The sequence below is a fragment of the Pipistrellus hanaki genome (genome assembly GCF_964339955.1).
Source record: "Pipistrellus hanaki genome assembly, chromosome: 14".
Lineage (NCBI taxonomy): Eukaryota > Metazoa > Chordata > Mammalia > Chiroptera > Vespertilionidae > Pipistrellus > Pipistrellus hanaki.
Genome location: NC_140516.1, coordinates 272,473 through 285,175, shown reverse-complemented (window position 1 = coordinate 285,175; position 12,703 = coordinate 272,473). Strand labels below are relative to the sequence as shown.

Sequence of the window (12,703 nt, the reverse complement as noted above, 5' to 3'; positions counted from 1 at the left end):
CTTGTCATCTCAAATGGTCCCTGAGAGCCTTGAGTCACCTTATGCACAGGATTATCCCGTAGACTCACCAATTCAAACCCGTGTGGCGAGCTTGGGAGGCGGCTCCCCAGGTGAGAGGGGAGGGTGCTCTGGGCCCCTCAGCTCTGCAGGCTCCTGTTTGCGTGGGAGCCCCAGCCCTTGCATATCGCTGAGCCTTTTGAGGACTCATCCCTTTTGCCCTTTGCCTACTTTCCTTTGTCCTTCTCCCTCTATAAGCAGCGGCTTAAGGTGGGGCAGAGCAGACTTTCTGCTTCCCCATGCTGCCAGGAGGACTGGACTAATCAGTGCTGCTTAATTGGCTCAAGTAGTGACAGGCAGTGTGGACCCTTGGTTGTCCGGTTACACTTTTATTTGTGCATTTAATGTCTGACTTTCCCTTCCGACTGCAAGCTCAGAAGGGTGGGCCTCAGGCCGGGGCTTTCTGAGTGTGAAGAGGGACTTGGCTCAGCCATCGGCATGTGGCCTTTGACTTGTTCCTCCTGGTTGAGTCTTGGGTACAGGTGTTTACTTTTGTGTAAGATTTTTCTCTCTTTTCCTGTTTTGGAGGGTGTGGGAGGGGAGAATAAAGGAGGCAGCAGGGCTGGCTCTCAGGCATTGCTGGAAGGTGAGGGTCCCTTTGCCGAGGAAGCTCTCAGTGGGAGCCTTGCACACCCAGGAATGGTCTCTTCCAAACAGCCCGCAAGCTGCCATAAGCTGCCACGTCTCACCCGCCCATCTGCCTGGCTCGCTGTCCAGCCTTCATCCCAGCAGCCCCTCTCCCTGCCTGCATTTGCCTCTGCTCACAGCGGCTCTGGCTCTTCTCTCAGCATAAGCTCTAAACATCTGATGCTTCCAGGGGCTCACAGGCCTCAGATTGAAGCCCCCCTTTCTCTGTGTTCCTTGGTGTTGCTGTCCAGTTGCTGATTTCCCCCCAAATACTTAAGTTTTCCTGCCTGGCCCTTGCTGCACCCCTACTTCACCCCAGACAGACAGACACCTTCTCTCCCAGCTATAGCTCCCCCAGAACTCAGCTCGGGCACCGGCTCCTCCTCTCCCCATCCCTCCCCGCGGTGTTCACAGCTCTGTGGGACTGTGATGGCTCCTCAGCCACAGCCTCAGGGCCTCAGAGCCTCCCAGTCTGACCAATGCCAACCGGGAGGGTGAGAAAGCGTGCGTGAGGCATGCGCCGTGACTGAAGCTTGGAAAGCAAGGCAAGGGCTGCTGGCTGCCCTGGGACCACGTCCCCGAGTCCGCACAGAGCACCGCTTCCCCTGAGCCCTGCACCTGGCGGCCTGGCAGGCTGACGTGTGTGGGGCTCACCTTGCAGGAGAATCCGATTGAAGGGAGCTTTACTGAGAGATAAGCCTCTCAGACCTAGGCCATCTGCCCCTCTGAGGCCCAGCCCTGCAGCTCTGCGTTCACCTTGGACACAAACACTCCCCCGGGTGAGGGCAGGGAGGCAGGGACTTCCCTGAATCAAGCCCACCCTCCCACCCCTGCTCCTGTGAGCAAGCCCTTTGTCTGTGGGTACTTTACATCCATCTTCTAGTTGGAGCCTCTTGTCTGCCCTCTAAGTAGGTCTTGTGAACTTTATTTCACAAAAAAGAGGAATCCTGGGCAGGGCTGGGACTTGAATACTAGGGTGTTGGCACAGACCTTGCTGCTGTCGCTAGTTCCCATTCTCCCGCTCCATTGGGTGTGTTGTGGTGAAGGGCTTTCCTTGAGCAGAACCTTGGGGCTCACATCCTCTGACAGACTTGCCCAAACAAGGATGCCCCATGCATTTTGCTTATTTGTTTGATTATTATTTACTAGAGGCCTGATGCTCGAAATTCATGCAAGGGGCATGGCCCTTGCAGCCCAGCCTTCCTTCGAAAAGTCATCAGGCAGGGGGGAAATCAGCAACTGGACAGCAACTGTCCAGTCTAATTAGCATATTACTCTTTTACTAGAGGCCCGGTGCATGAAAATTCATGTACTGGAGGAAGGTCCATCAGCCCAGCCTGCCCCCTCTCACAGTCTGGGAGCTCTCAGGGGTGAGAGGTGACCCGGCAATCAGGGGAAGGTGATCACACCTTTGCTGCTGCCACTGCCGGCAGCACAAACCTTGACTGGCCCCGGCTGCCTGCGCCTCAGGCTGGCCCTGGGTGACTGGAAGCGGGGCTGAGGGGACTGGGGAACTCCAGAAGCAGGCATATAGAATAGCCCTAGGTGGGCTCAGCCTTGCCATGTGCCTGCCACCCCAGTGGGGCTGAGGAAACTGGGCACTGCCATCTTGTGGCTGTGGATGCCACCACCATCTTTGAGGGTGGGGCAGTCAATTAGCATATTCCTTCCTTATTACATAGGATTATTATAGATTCCTGCCGACTCTCATGGGAAAGATAGGAAAGGACCCCTCAGGGGCCTCTGGATACAAGTGGAGGGGCTGGGCGTGTGTGGAATAGTGGGGCCCCTACAGCCAGTCAGCTGCCCTGGGGAGCCTGCTCTCTGTACCCTCAGGCACTACAGGCTCTGGATTCATAGCTGCACATGTCCCGGGAGAATCCTGCCTGTGCCACAGGCCAGGTGGGGACAGAGGCAAACTGGGCTGAGCTTGGTGCACAGTAACTCTGATGGCTGACGGCACGATGGGATCAGGATCTGAGGTTCTGGAAGTCCCCCAGGGCCCTGCTGCCCAAGAGGAAGCCCTCCCACAGCCAGCTCACAGCAGTGAAGGTTGAAGGAGGAGAATGGAGGCCTCAGAATAGCGACAAGGGGGCCTTCCCTGGCCTTGTCTTTTCCTCACCAGCTTTTACATCTCTGACGTCGATGTGAGTCCCAAGGTGCTAGGTTATTGTCCAAGGACACTCAGAAAGACAAGCATTCTTCTTTCTTTATTGTGGCTTTTCTGAAAGGCAGGGCAAGAACAATCCAACGTGGCGCAGGGAATGCTGTGTCTTTAAGGAGGAGACCGGTGATTTGGGGCAGAGGCTTCCAGGGCCTTTGCCTCAGTCCCAGCTCCAGATGGGAGCCAGGGGCTTCGGGGTGCCTCAGGAACCGAGCCTTGCTTGGGAAACACTAAACCTGTGGGAGCGCCCCGGGCACCACCCACAAGGGGGACTCTGGCTTGAACTTGCATGGTTTGCAGATCCTCACGCGGTGCCCTGGGAAGGAGCAACGGGCAGACACGGCAGGCAGAGCCAGGGGTGGAGAGAGGGGAACACAATTAGGATTCACTTCTAGACACAATCTTAAAAAAGTCAAAGCATGGATCAAACTCTACCCTCCTCCCCAAGGCACAGACAAGGCCTCCAAGCACGACCAGCCTAAGGCTATTTCATCCGTCAGAGAGAAATCCGATTTCCTTGCAGGAGATGGAGAGAAGGTGGCTCAGCTGCTTGGTTGGCTCTGCCAAGAGCAGAGTCCATTGAGGCTGAGGAGCCGGGTGGAGGCCGGCCCATGTGCATGCAGGCCCTCGCACCCTCAGACCATCTTTCAGCAATGTGTATGACAGAACTGGGATGAATTTATGGGACGAACAACCCACAAAAAAGGAAAAACTGCATGCACTAAGGTATTCTTCAGAGTTTTGTCTTCAACAGTAAAAAAATTTAATAATAATAAAGCACTATGATTATGAAGACTATGTTGCAACATAAAAAATGATTATGATATAGTGTGAATTTAAAAATTTTAAAAATGATATACAATAAAAAATAAAACTAGGCAAACATTTTGCATGACAAAACAAAGGAAACACGAATGAGAGACTTATTAACTTATGGTAATAAAATTATTCTTTTCTTTTATTCTCCTTCTGTTTCCAGGCTATTTCTATGCAAGGAAGTGAGAGAGTAAGAACATAGGATCTGGAGCCAGATCATTTGGACAGAGCCAGGTTTACCATTTACTAGCTGGGTGACCTTCAATAAGTTACTTAACCTCTCTGTGCATTGGTTCCTCATGTGTAAAAGTGGCCATAGTAATAGTACCTAAAGCTTAGGATTATTATGAGGTGGGCCTAAACAGCTGCCATCTGACCCCTTCCAGTAGGTTGAACGTTGCTTTAAGAACTGCCGCTGACAGAGCAGCTGGCAGAGTGCTACTCGGTTCTAACACTGAGAAAAATACCTTTTTGGTAAACTGGTCTGTGTAACTTCGGCAATTGGCCACTAGAACATTGATTTTTGAAGATGATTTTGTTGGTCCCAGTTCCACCCTCCCCCACTTCCTCCCCACCCCCCCAACCCTCGGAGCACAGCACCTGCAGGGAAACAGCTCAGGAGAGCCTGGAGGTGAGGAGCAGCTATGTCCACGCGTGGGCCATCGCCCACCGGGCGCAGGGGCCGCTCCAGGCCACCTGGTTCTGTTCTCTCTCCAAAGGCAAGCCACGGGCACTCCTGTCAGTACGGGGAGCAGAGCTGGCACACCGCCCCTGCTGGCCACACGAGGAGCCCCACCTGGCTGAGAGCACATGGCTGCTGCTCCCTCCTGACCACCCTCCTGGCCCGCTCACACTTCCTCCCGAGAAACAGCGGGCCGGAGGGCAGGCAGGACCTCCGGCTCCACCGTGGCGGTGAGGCTGACCCTAGCGAGGAGTGCGTGGCCAGCGGGTGGCGCGGGTGGCTGACGGCCACAGCCACAGTGAGTCCTAGGTCCCCTGGGGCACGCGAATCGCTTCACCAATGCACTGCGGGAAGCTGGAGGAGCGGGGAGCGTGGCTGCAGAGGGAAGTCCGGACACGCCAGACTCCTCGCTCTGCCTCAGACTCAGTTTCCCTCAGTTCCGCACTCACTGTGAAGCAGTGACCATGCTTCCCCGTGGTCTGGGTTTAACTGAAGATTGCTAAGGACATAATAGAACTGTTTGTTTTGCTCTTTTTGTTCTAAGTTGTTCAAATCTCTGCGATGGAATTTTATACATGTACACACTGAAAGAAGCCCCGGCCACCACGAGAGCCCGCACAGGGTGTTCTGGAGTCCTGTGTGACTCACCGTCTCCTGGCTCTGCGCACAGCAGTCGCTGGCTGTTTCTTGGGAGACATGTGCTAGCATGTGGTGTGCACACATCCTTAACTCCCCTCCCACCTCCAAGCAGGGGCATCCTGGGGCGGGTCTGAGCATGGGTACATGCTGCTTCTCTTCCCTAGGTTTCTGCCTTCTTTCTTTCGTGAAACACCTCCTGCGCCTGGTTGGGCCTCAGGTGGGAGCTGAGCTCCAGGCAGCCAGTCAGCAGCTCACTCTCCACTTGGCCTGGGTGCTGGGCACCCTGGGCTCAGGGTGTGAGGTCTGGTACTTCTACTGGCCCCTGTGGGAGGCGATGCCCTTCCTCAAAAGAGTGGCCGGAGGCTGAGCCACTAGCTCCCTCTGGTGCACAGGCTCTTGGAGCTGGTCAGGCCTAGGTGCAGAGAGCCAGCGGGAACGGGAATGGAGGGTACTTAATGGGCCTGAATTTTAGTGAGGGTTTTTTGTCCTGGATTGTAGCAAGAAAACAGTCATTGCTCTACATCAATATTTCCCAAACTTTTGACATATGTGTACTCCTTTAATTTTCGTAATGCTATCATGAGAATGTAGAATTAGGCGCAGCTAAGCTCGGTGCAGTGCATATCCCCACCAAACTCTTCCAGTGCCCCTGGGGGTATGCGTACCACACTTTGGGAAACACTGCTCTACATCAAGCATGTCAAACTGTATCCTCCATTACCAATGGTAGTGGAAGAGGAGCTGGTGCCTGAATTGGTCCTGGAGGGGACCTTAGGCTTTGGGGTGTGGGGGCCGGCGTCTTGGCTCTGTCAGCCTGGCTGATGGCAGGCTCTGCAGCTTACCCTGAAGGACTGTGCTAGCCCAGGCTCTAGGACCCACCTACCACAGGTCAGCAGAGGTCCAGCACTCCTACCTCTCACCCAGGCCAGCCCACGCCCACACATCAGTGTACCCCTGGCCTGGCTGGGACCTGGGTGCCTGCAGCCTCCCGCCACTGCATGCCTTCTGCCACCCAGCCATGCCCAGGCCTTCTCCCTGCCTGTATTTCCGGAACTCTTGACCTGCCGACCTCATCTGCCCAACCTCTGTGCCAGCTCCAAGACCAGCCCTGCCTTGGTTGGTAGCTTCCATGAGCACTTCTCAACCACCTCCCTGTCCTCCATGCCTTCCTCTTGCACATCACAGACCCCTTGCCTGCACCCTCTCCCTCCACCCTTGGTTCTCCATTTCTTTTTCTTTCTTTCTTTTTTTTTTAAATATATTTTATTGATTTTTTACAGAGAGAAAGAGAGAGGAATAGAGAGCTAGAAACGTCGATGAGAGAGAAACATCGACCAGCTGCCTCCTGCACACCCCTCACCGGGAACGTGCCCGCAACCAACGTACATGCCCTTGACCGGAATGGAACCTGGGACCCTTCAGTCTGCAGACCGATGCTCTACCACTGAGCCAAACCGGTTTCGGCAGTTCCCCATTTCTTAATTGCATCCTGTTCTTTTATTTGACAGAACATATTGAGTTCAAAATGATTCATTTGTTACTTTGGAGCTGGGGTGGTCAGTTTTCCCCACTGATGGGAAGCCCACGCAGCGATCCTATCTGTCTATGGCCCCTCCACACCAGGCCGGCCGCAGGCTTGGGCGGGGCTGACATGGCCCCACAGGGTGCAGTGCTCACCTTTCGGGGTCCTCAGGGCAGGATCAGGAACTTGGGAACAGCAGGGCTTGCCTTTCCAGGGCTTGGCAGGAGGCCGAAGATGCCTTCTTCCTGAGGGCGGACACAGGGCGGTGGGGGTGGGGGAGCACTGGGCTTAGTCTGTGCGGGAATGACTGGCGTGAGCTTCAGCTCTCACGGCTCAGGGCGCAGACATGGCTCACGCCATGGCCATTGAGCCTTAGATAATAACCCTAAATATAGGAATTATTTTATGTACACATATGCCTTTGCCACATACCTAAAATAGTACAAAGTTGTCAGCTATCTAAATGTCTAAGCATGTAAATTCATCATGCACATTCACTTGATGGCAAGTTATACCTAAAAAATATTAGTTGAATAGCACTGCTATGGAGAATCTGCCAGAGATATTCCTAAATGGACAGGAAACTTAATGGGGAGCTTTATCTTTATTAAATCCTCATGAAGGAGCAGTGGCAGCCTCCAACATGGTGAACGGAGGTCTGTCTGCACTGCCAGCCCTGTGTGTGAGGATGCCAGCCTGGCTCTATGTCTCAGACGCCCATGTCCCTGCAGGCACGTCAGGAAACAAACCCTTCCTGTCACCTTGCTCAGAGATCACTGCTGCTGGCATGCTGGTGTGAACGCTCTAGGAGCCAATCCTGACTGCTTGGTGAGCATCATATAAGCAAGACACAACCTCGAACAAAAAGGCTGGCATGCAATACTGAAAAGAAACAATCAAAATGTTGAACACGGCTATTCTCGCAGCATGAAATGATGGGTGTTTTCACCCATATACATACTTCCTCATCCCCAACCCCAATGAATGTTAACTAACCGTAGCTACTAACACAAAGGTAAAAATAGGCAGTTTTTAGAGGGTTAGGTAAGAGAAAAAGCTCAAAATACTCAGCTATCTACAAAATACTCATATCCACAGAGGCACAGGATCGCCCCCAACTTCTAAACCCCACGTGTGCCCTCTCATGCCTTCTGCCACAGCGTCTATGTGCATGAGAATGGGAAATGTTCAGACTCAGATAATCTATTAATTTATACATTCAACACACATTTACTGTGCTTTGAGCGTGGCACAGTGGCCCGTGAATTCTGGCGGTGCAGAGCCACCTGGCGGGGAGCCCTCCCACCGCCTGTGCGCCGGAGCTGTGAGATGATGGCCGTGGAGTGACACTGGGAAGTGCTGCAGAGACTCAGGAGGACGACGACTTTGGGGCCCAGGCCTGCCAACCAGGGGCCTGGCCTCCAACTTCCTGATTCCAGCCTTCCCGATGCTGACACCCCGTCAGGCCCAGCACCCCGCACGGTCCTACCTTCCGCGGAGAAGATGGAGTTGCAGAGCAGCATGCAGAGCAGGCCGGAGAGGACCAGAGCCCGCATGGTGCGGCCGGGCCTCCCGTCTGTCCGGGAGGCAGCTGCGCCCCGGAAATCCTTCCCAAGGACACCGAGTGCCGGAGAGGTGTTCCCAAATGGGCAGGGCGCAACAGCCTTGAAATTCTCATAAAGAGTAGAGTCAGCCCCTCCCAAAAGGAAAAAAACCAGCTTTTCAGGAAGGTGAGAGCCTCTGGTGAGTGGGAAGCAGAGCTGCGGGCCAACCCAGGCTCCCAGGGGCCTCGGTGGCCAGAGCAGGAAACTTGCCAGGAAGAGCCACTTCCCTGGGTTGAACATTAACATTTCGTGTCCGTGATCATCTCATCCATGCAGCTCTGCCTGCTCGCTGCTGAGCTGTGCAGGAGCAGGCTGGTGAAGCCCCGGGCAAAGCCTGGGGAGCGCTGAGAGCACTGGGGATGTGGGAGCAGCGGCTCTGGGGCCAGAGAGCTGAGCCAGGCTGGATCTGCTCCCACACAGCAGCGCCGGAGCCTGCGCTGACTGCTTCCCAGTGGTGAAGGGGCAAGCACTGCCTTCCTCCAGTCCAACGAGAAGCCCGGTGTGAGGAGGGCCTGCCTGCGGGTGGGCCCTCAAGGTATGTGCGGGCTGAGTGCTAGGCCCAGGCAGAAGGCATGGAGAGGCCTCGGGCTTTTTTAGTGGGGCAGCCGTGAGATCCAGTGTGCTTCCCCTGGTGCTCTCATGTCCTCTCCTTTGCCCCAATACGCGTGCCCTTCTAACCAAGAGCAGGCTCCACTCCGGCCCACTGGTGCGTGGGACACGGTGGCATCTGGTTCAAGCCTCCAGGCCCCCTGCTCCCAGCAGCCCATGCAGATGCTCAGGCTGCCTGGGACTGGCAGCCAGGCCCTCCCCAGCTTCCCCCACTGGAGCTCAGGGAACAATTTAGACAAGTGTCCGTCAGCTCAGTGAGCCAATGAGGGCCCAGGAGATGTCATGACAGTCAGCCTGTGTGCTTTTGTGTGTTTAAACCATCCACACAAAGGGGCTGCTGGCTCGAGGTCCAACGTCCTGCTGATAGTCACCCAGTCCCTCTGGTTTTCTCTCCAGGCGGTTCCCAGCCTTGATGGCATCGCTGAGTGGGCATGGCCTCTCGGGGTGTGGCCAGGACGATCTGAGTGGGGGAGGGTGTCTTCCAGAAACAACGCCAGTCTCGGTGCCAGGAGAGGTTTGAGGGCAGCCATTGTTGAAAGAAGGGACAGGGAGAGGTGGACTTGTCTTGAGCTGCATCTACCAGCAGCAGCTGTTCTAACTCAGGTGCTTCCTGAGTTAGAATACAGCCATGGTTCCTATCAAGGACTACTGCCACTGCTTTACTTTTATTGGGTGACTTGGGGTGCCACCACCAAGTCCTCTGGGAGACAGCATCCCTTTGGCTGCACTCACCCATTGCCTGCTGTCACAGCTACTCTGTACCGGCGCAGGGCAGAAATGCAGTCAAACTCGGACTTGAACTCTAATTGCTTTGCAATGGCAGAGACAGTAGGCAAAGCTCTGCCTACTGAAGAGAGGTACTCATCTGCTCCCAAGGTCCAGGCCATGGGTAATTTTGCAGGCCCTCAGCCACCCAGCTATTGAGTCAGAAATAGATGCCAGCTTCTCAACACAGAACAGGATCATAAGGGCACTGACAGCCAAGAGCAGGAGCAACTGGCTCTCTCAGCTTCTGCTCCCTGCACAACCACACACACTGTTCTCAGATTTGCAGGTGTTCCTGGGAGTGCATGCTTGGCTGGAAGGATGGATTCAGATATCAGCATCCCACCTGCTTTTAAATACTTATTAAAAGTTACTTAAGCAACCTCTGCCTGCAGTAATTTAATAACACAGGGTATAACGTGCAAGTTCTACCCAAAACCCCACACCCCGAAGACAATCCTTGCACTCGGATTTTCACCTGTTTTCTTAACATTTCAAAGACAGATGGCTGTGGATGTCTTATTTTTAAAAAGAAAGAAATGCCTTATTTGAAATATGTTGAGCTGAAAGAGGTGAAAATGAGAAACATTTTAAAAAGGAACATCTGTTAAATTAAGCATTTGCAGTTTGGGTACAAAAATAATCAAGTTTGAGGCATTGAATAATTTCCAAAGATGATTTGACACTTGGCAGCCTCCTGAGAAAATGTCTTAAAGGCTCACCTAACTCACAAGGGGGTGCCAGGAAGGAACCAGTTGGTTTCTAATTAGACAACTGCCGGAAGTGCCTCCCCTTAAGCCATGCACCTTAGGCTGTCCCTCCCTTCACTCTGTCCACCACTCCTCCCCAGGGCAGGTACTGGCCCTGCTGTTACTGCCCTGCAGTTACGCTCCCTCCTTTATTTGCTTAGCAAATTCCAGGTGAATTTATAATAGGAGGAGTCAGACTCCTGGGACTTCAGTGATCCTTCAATTCTTTTCTCATGGGATTCTTCCCCAAGCTCAGAGACAAGCATTTAGTTTCATCTTGTTACAGGAAACACATGCCTCCCCTCACAGGAAACAGCAGCAGTCTGACTCCAAAGCTGAGGTTCTTTTCTGATGTGTTCAAGCGTTGGTTCTACAGCGTTGATCTAGCTCACATGCCACTCTGAAAATGCAAAAAAAAACTAATGGCTTCTTCTCTGTTTTATTATACAACTGATCTGCGCTTCCTCGTGAGCCTCCAGCCTGCCTCTGGGGTCAGTCCCCTCCACACTGGCCTGGCTGGCCCTTCCTTTCCCCGCACGCTGTGCACCCTCCCCGTTATTCTCTCCCCCCGCCACTGGGGGGGGGGGGCATCCACCCACAGCCCTGACAGCGGGCCACCTGCCTACCATGGTGGCTGCCAGCAGGACTTGCGCTCTTCCCCCGAACTCATGCTGGAATGCTGCCTTCTGCTCCAGGACACAAAGGGGCCATCTTCCCGCCTGCACTCCCTGTCCTGCTGGAGCACCTGTGAGGCCCCTGCCTCTGAGCCCCTTTCCCTTCTGCCCTTCCTCTCCATGGAGGCTCTGCCTTTGGCCTGACACCTTCCCACCTACCCATTGTTTTCAGCCTGGAGGGGGACTCAGAACCCTGGTCTTCTAAGAAGCACAGCCTTAGAGCCACATGGCCCAGGCTCTGCTGCAGGGCAGTGAGAAGCCGGAACAAGCCAGGCCAGGAGGAACAGGGAAGTTGAAACAAGAAAGTTGGAACAAAACCAAACAGTGAGGGTAATTTGCAGTTGGCCTGCAAATAATAAGCCATTACCTTTAAGAGCAAATGGTTAAAGCCTCCCACAGGAGAGAATGTAGGCAAGGAGGGGGAAGGAGAAAGGAGAAACGGCAGCTTCATTTCTTTTACTAAGCAGAGAAGCCAGCATCCTCAAGGCATAACAAGATAAAGCTGCCAGGTGCTCCTCGTGTCCTGGGAAGGCCACAACAAAGTAAAAATGAACCTTGAGAATGAATCTGCACCAACATATGCAGCAGGGCTATTCTGAAACCTATAGCCAGGAGGGTACAGAACGCCTAGGACTCACACCCAACCTGCTCTTCAGATTAGCTGATCGCCGGTCTGCGCTTCATAAGCCAGATGGATAGGTTTGCTTGCCTTGCTTCTCTAATAAATTTGCATGCTTTAATAAACCAGGTTTATCACAACTCAATTGCCTAGAGCCCCTCATTTAAACTCATTTGCAGGAGCACTAAGAGAACAGAGGTGGGGCAGCCTCTCCCTGGCTTGGGCTGTCCAACAGCATCTCTTCGGGACCTTCGGCTGTGATGACGGAGCTCTGCCACTGAGCGGCCTGGGGCCGCTGCGCAACTGTGCTGTTCTCAGTGTCTGTTCTAAATTACAGCAGCAGCTGCAGCTAGAGGAACAGATCCCGTGATGAGTGCAATGCTAACGTGTTCTGGTATCTGAAGATAATCTCTTATTAGGCGGTGGTTGATTGCTGGAAGTGTGGGCAACCTGTCTCCAAAAAATAGCAACCCCCACTTGTGTTCAAGGAGGTATGGTGCTTCTTCAGTTAGAACAAGCATGTCAAACTCTCATCATGCCTTATTTAAATAAATGAGGTACGTAGCCCACTGGCTTAAGTTTGACATGCATTATATAGAGCAATGACTGTGTTTTCTTGCCACAATTCAGGACAAAAAAAAATCCTAAAATTCAGGCCTAAATGACAAGATGCCAGCACCATTCACAGCTGAGGCTTCTGACAGAGAAGGGAGAACCTGTAGGGCACGCATGAGGCGTGGCCACAGGGAGAAGGGGTGCCAAGGCCTCTGCTTTTGCCAGCCCTCAGAGCTGGCTGGGATGGATCCTGTCTCCGTGTCTGGCCTCTGACTTGCAGGGTTGACAGCAGGCTTCCCAGAACAGAAGCGTCAGCTTTCCCCATCCCCACCCTCCCTCCTGGCGCCACAGGGACAGGGCGAGGTCTGAGGTGCGGCCAGGGCTCAGCAGTCCTGGGGAAACTTCAACCTGGGTTCACTGCCTACACCTGTCAGGGCCACAAGCACATTGAAGGCTCTGAGTCCAGATCCACTTGAAGATGGGCTGTGCCAAAGCCTCAGGGTGGAGAGATGTTCTGCTTTCATGGATCTTTGAAAAGTGTGTTTCAATGGATTTTCTCACCATATGTACTTTTCTTTGTAAAAAATTACTTAGAGGCAGCTACAAGATACTGGAAAATGT

The 12,703-nt window shown here is 53.5% G+C and overlaps 1 protein-coding gene across 1 annotated transcript; it reads right to left on the bottom strand.

Moving 5' to 3' along the window:
* Positions 1-2,875: 2,875 nt before the first annotated feature.
* Positions 2,876-12,387, bottom strand: GPR15LG (G protein-coupled receptor 15 ligand). Its single transcript, XM_084903755.1, has 3 exons — positions 7,742-12,387; positions 6,663-6,794; positions 2,876-3,164 (listed from the first exon to the last, which is right to left on the bottom strand). The coding sequence occupies exons 1-3, from the start codon at positions 8,355-8,357 to the stop codon at positions 3,079-3,081; spliced, it is 834 nt and encodes a 277-aa protein (XP_084759881.1). The 5' UTR covers positions 8,358-12,387; the 3' UTR covers positions 2,876-3,078.
* Between the last annotated feature and the right edge of the window lie 316 nt (positions 12,388-12,703).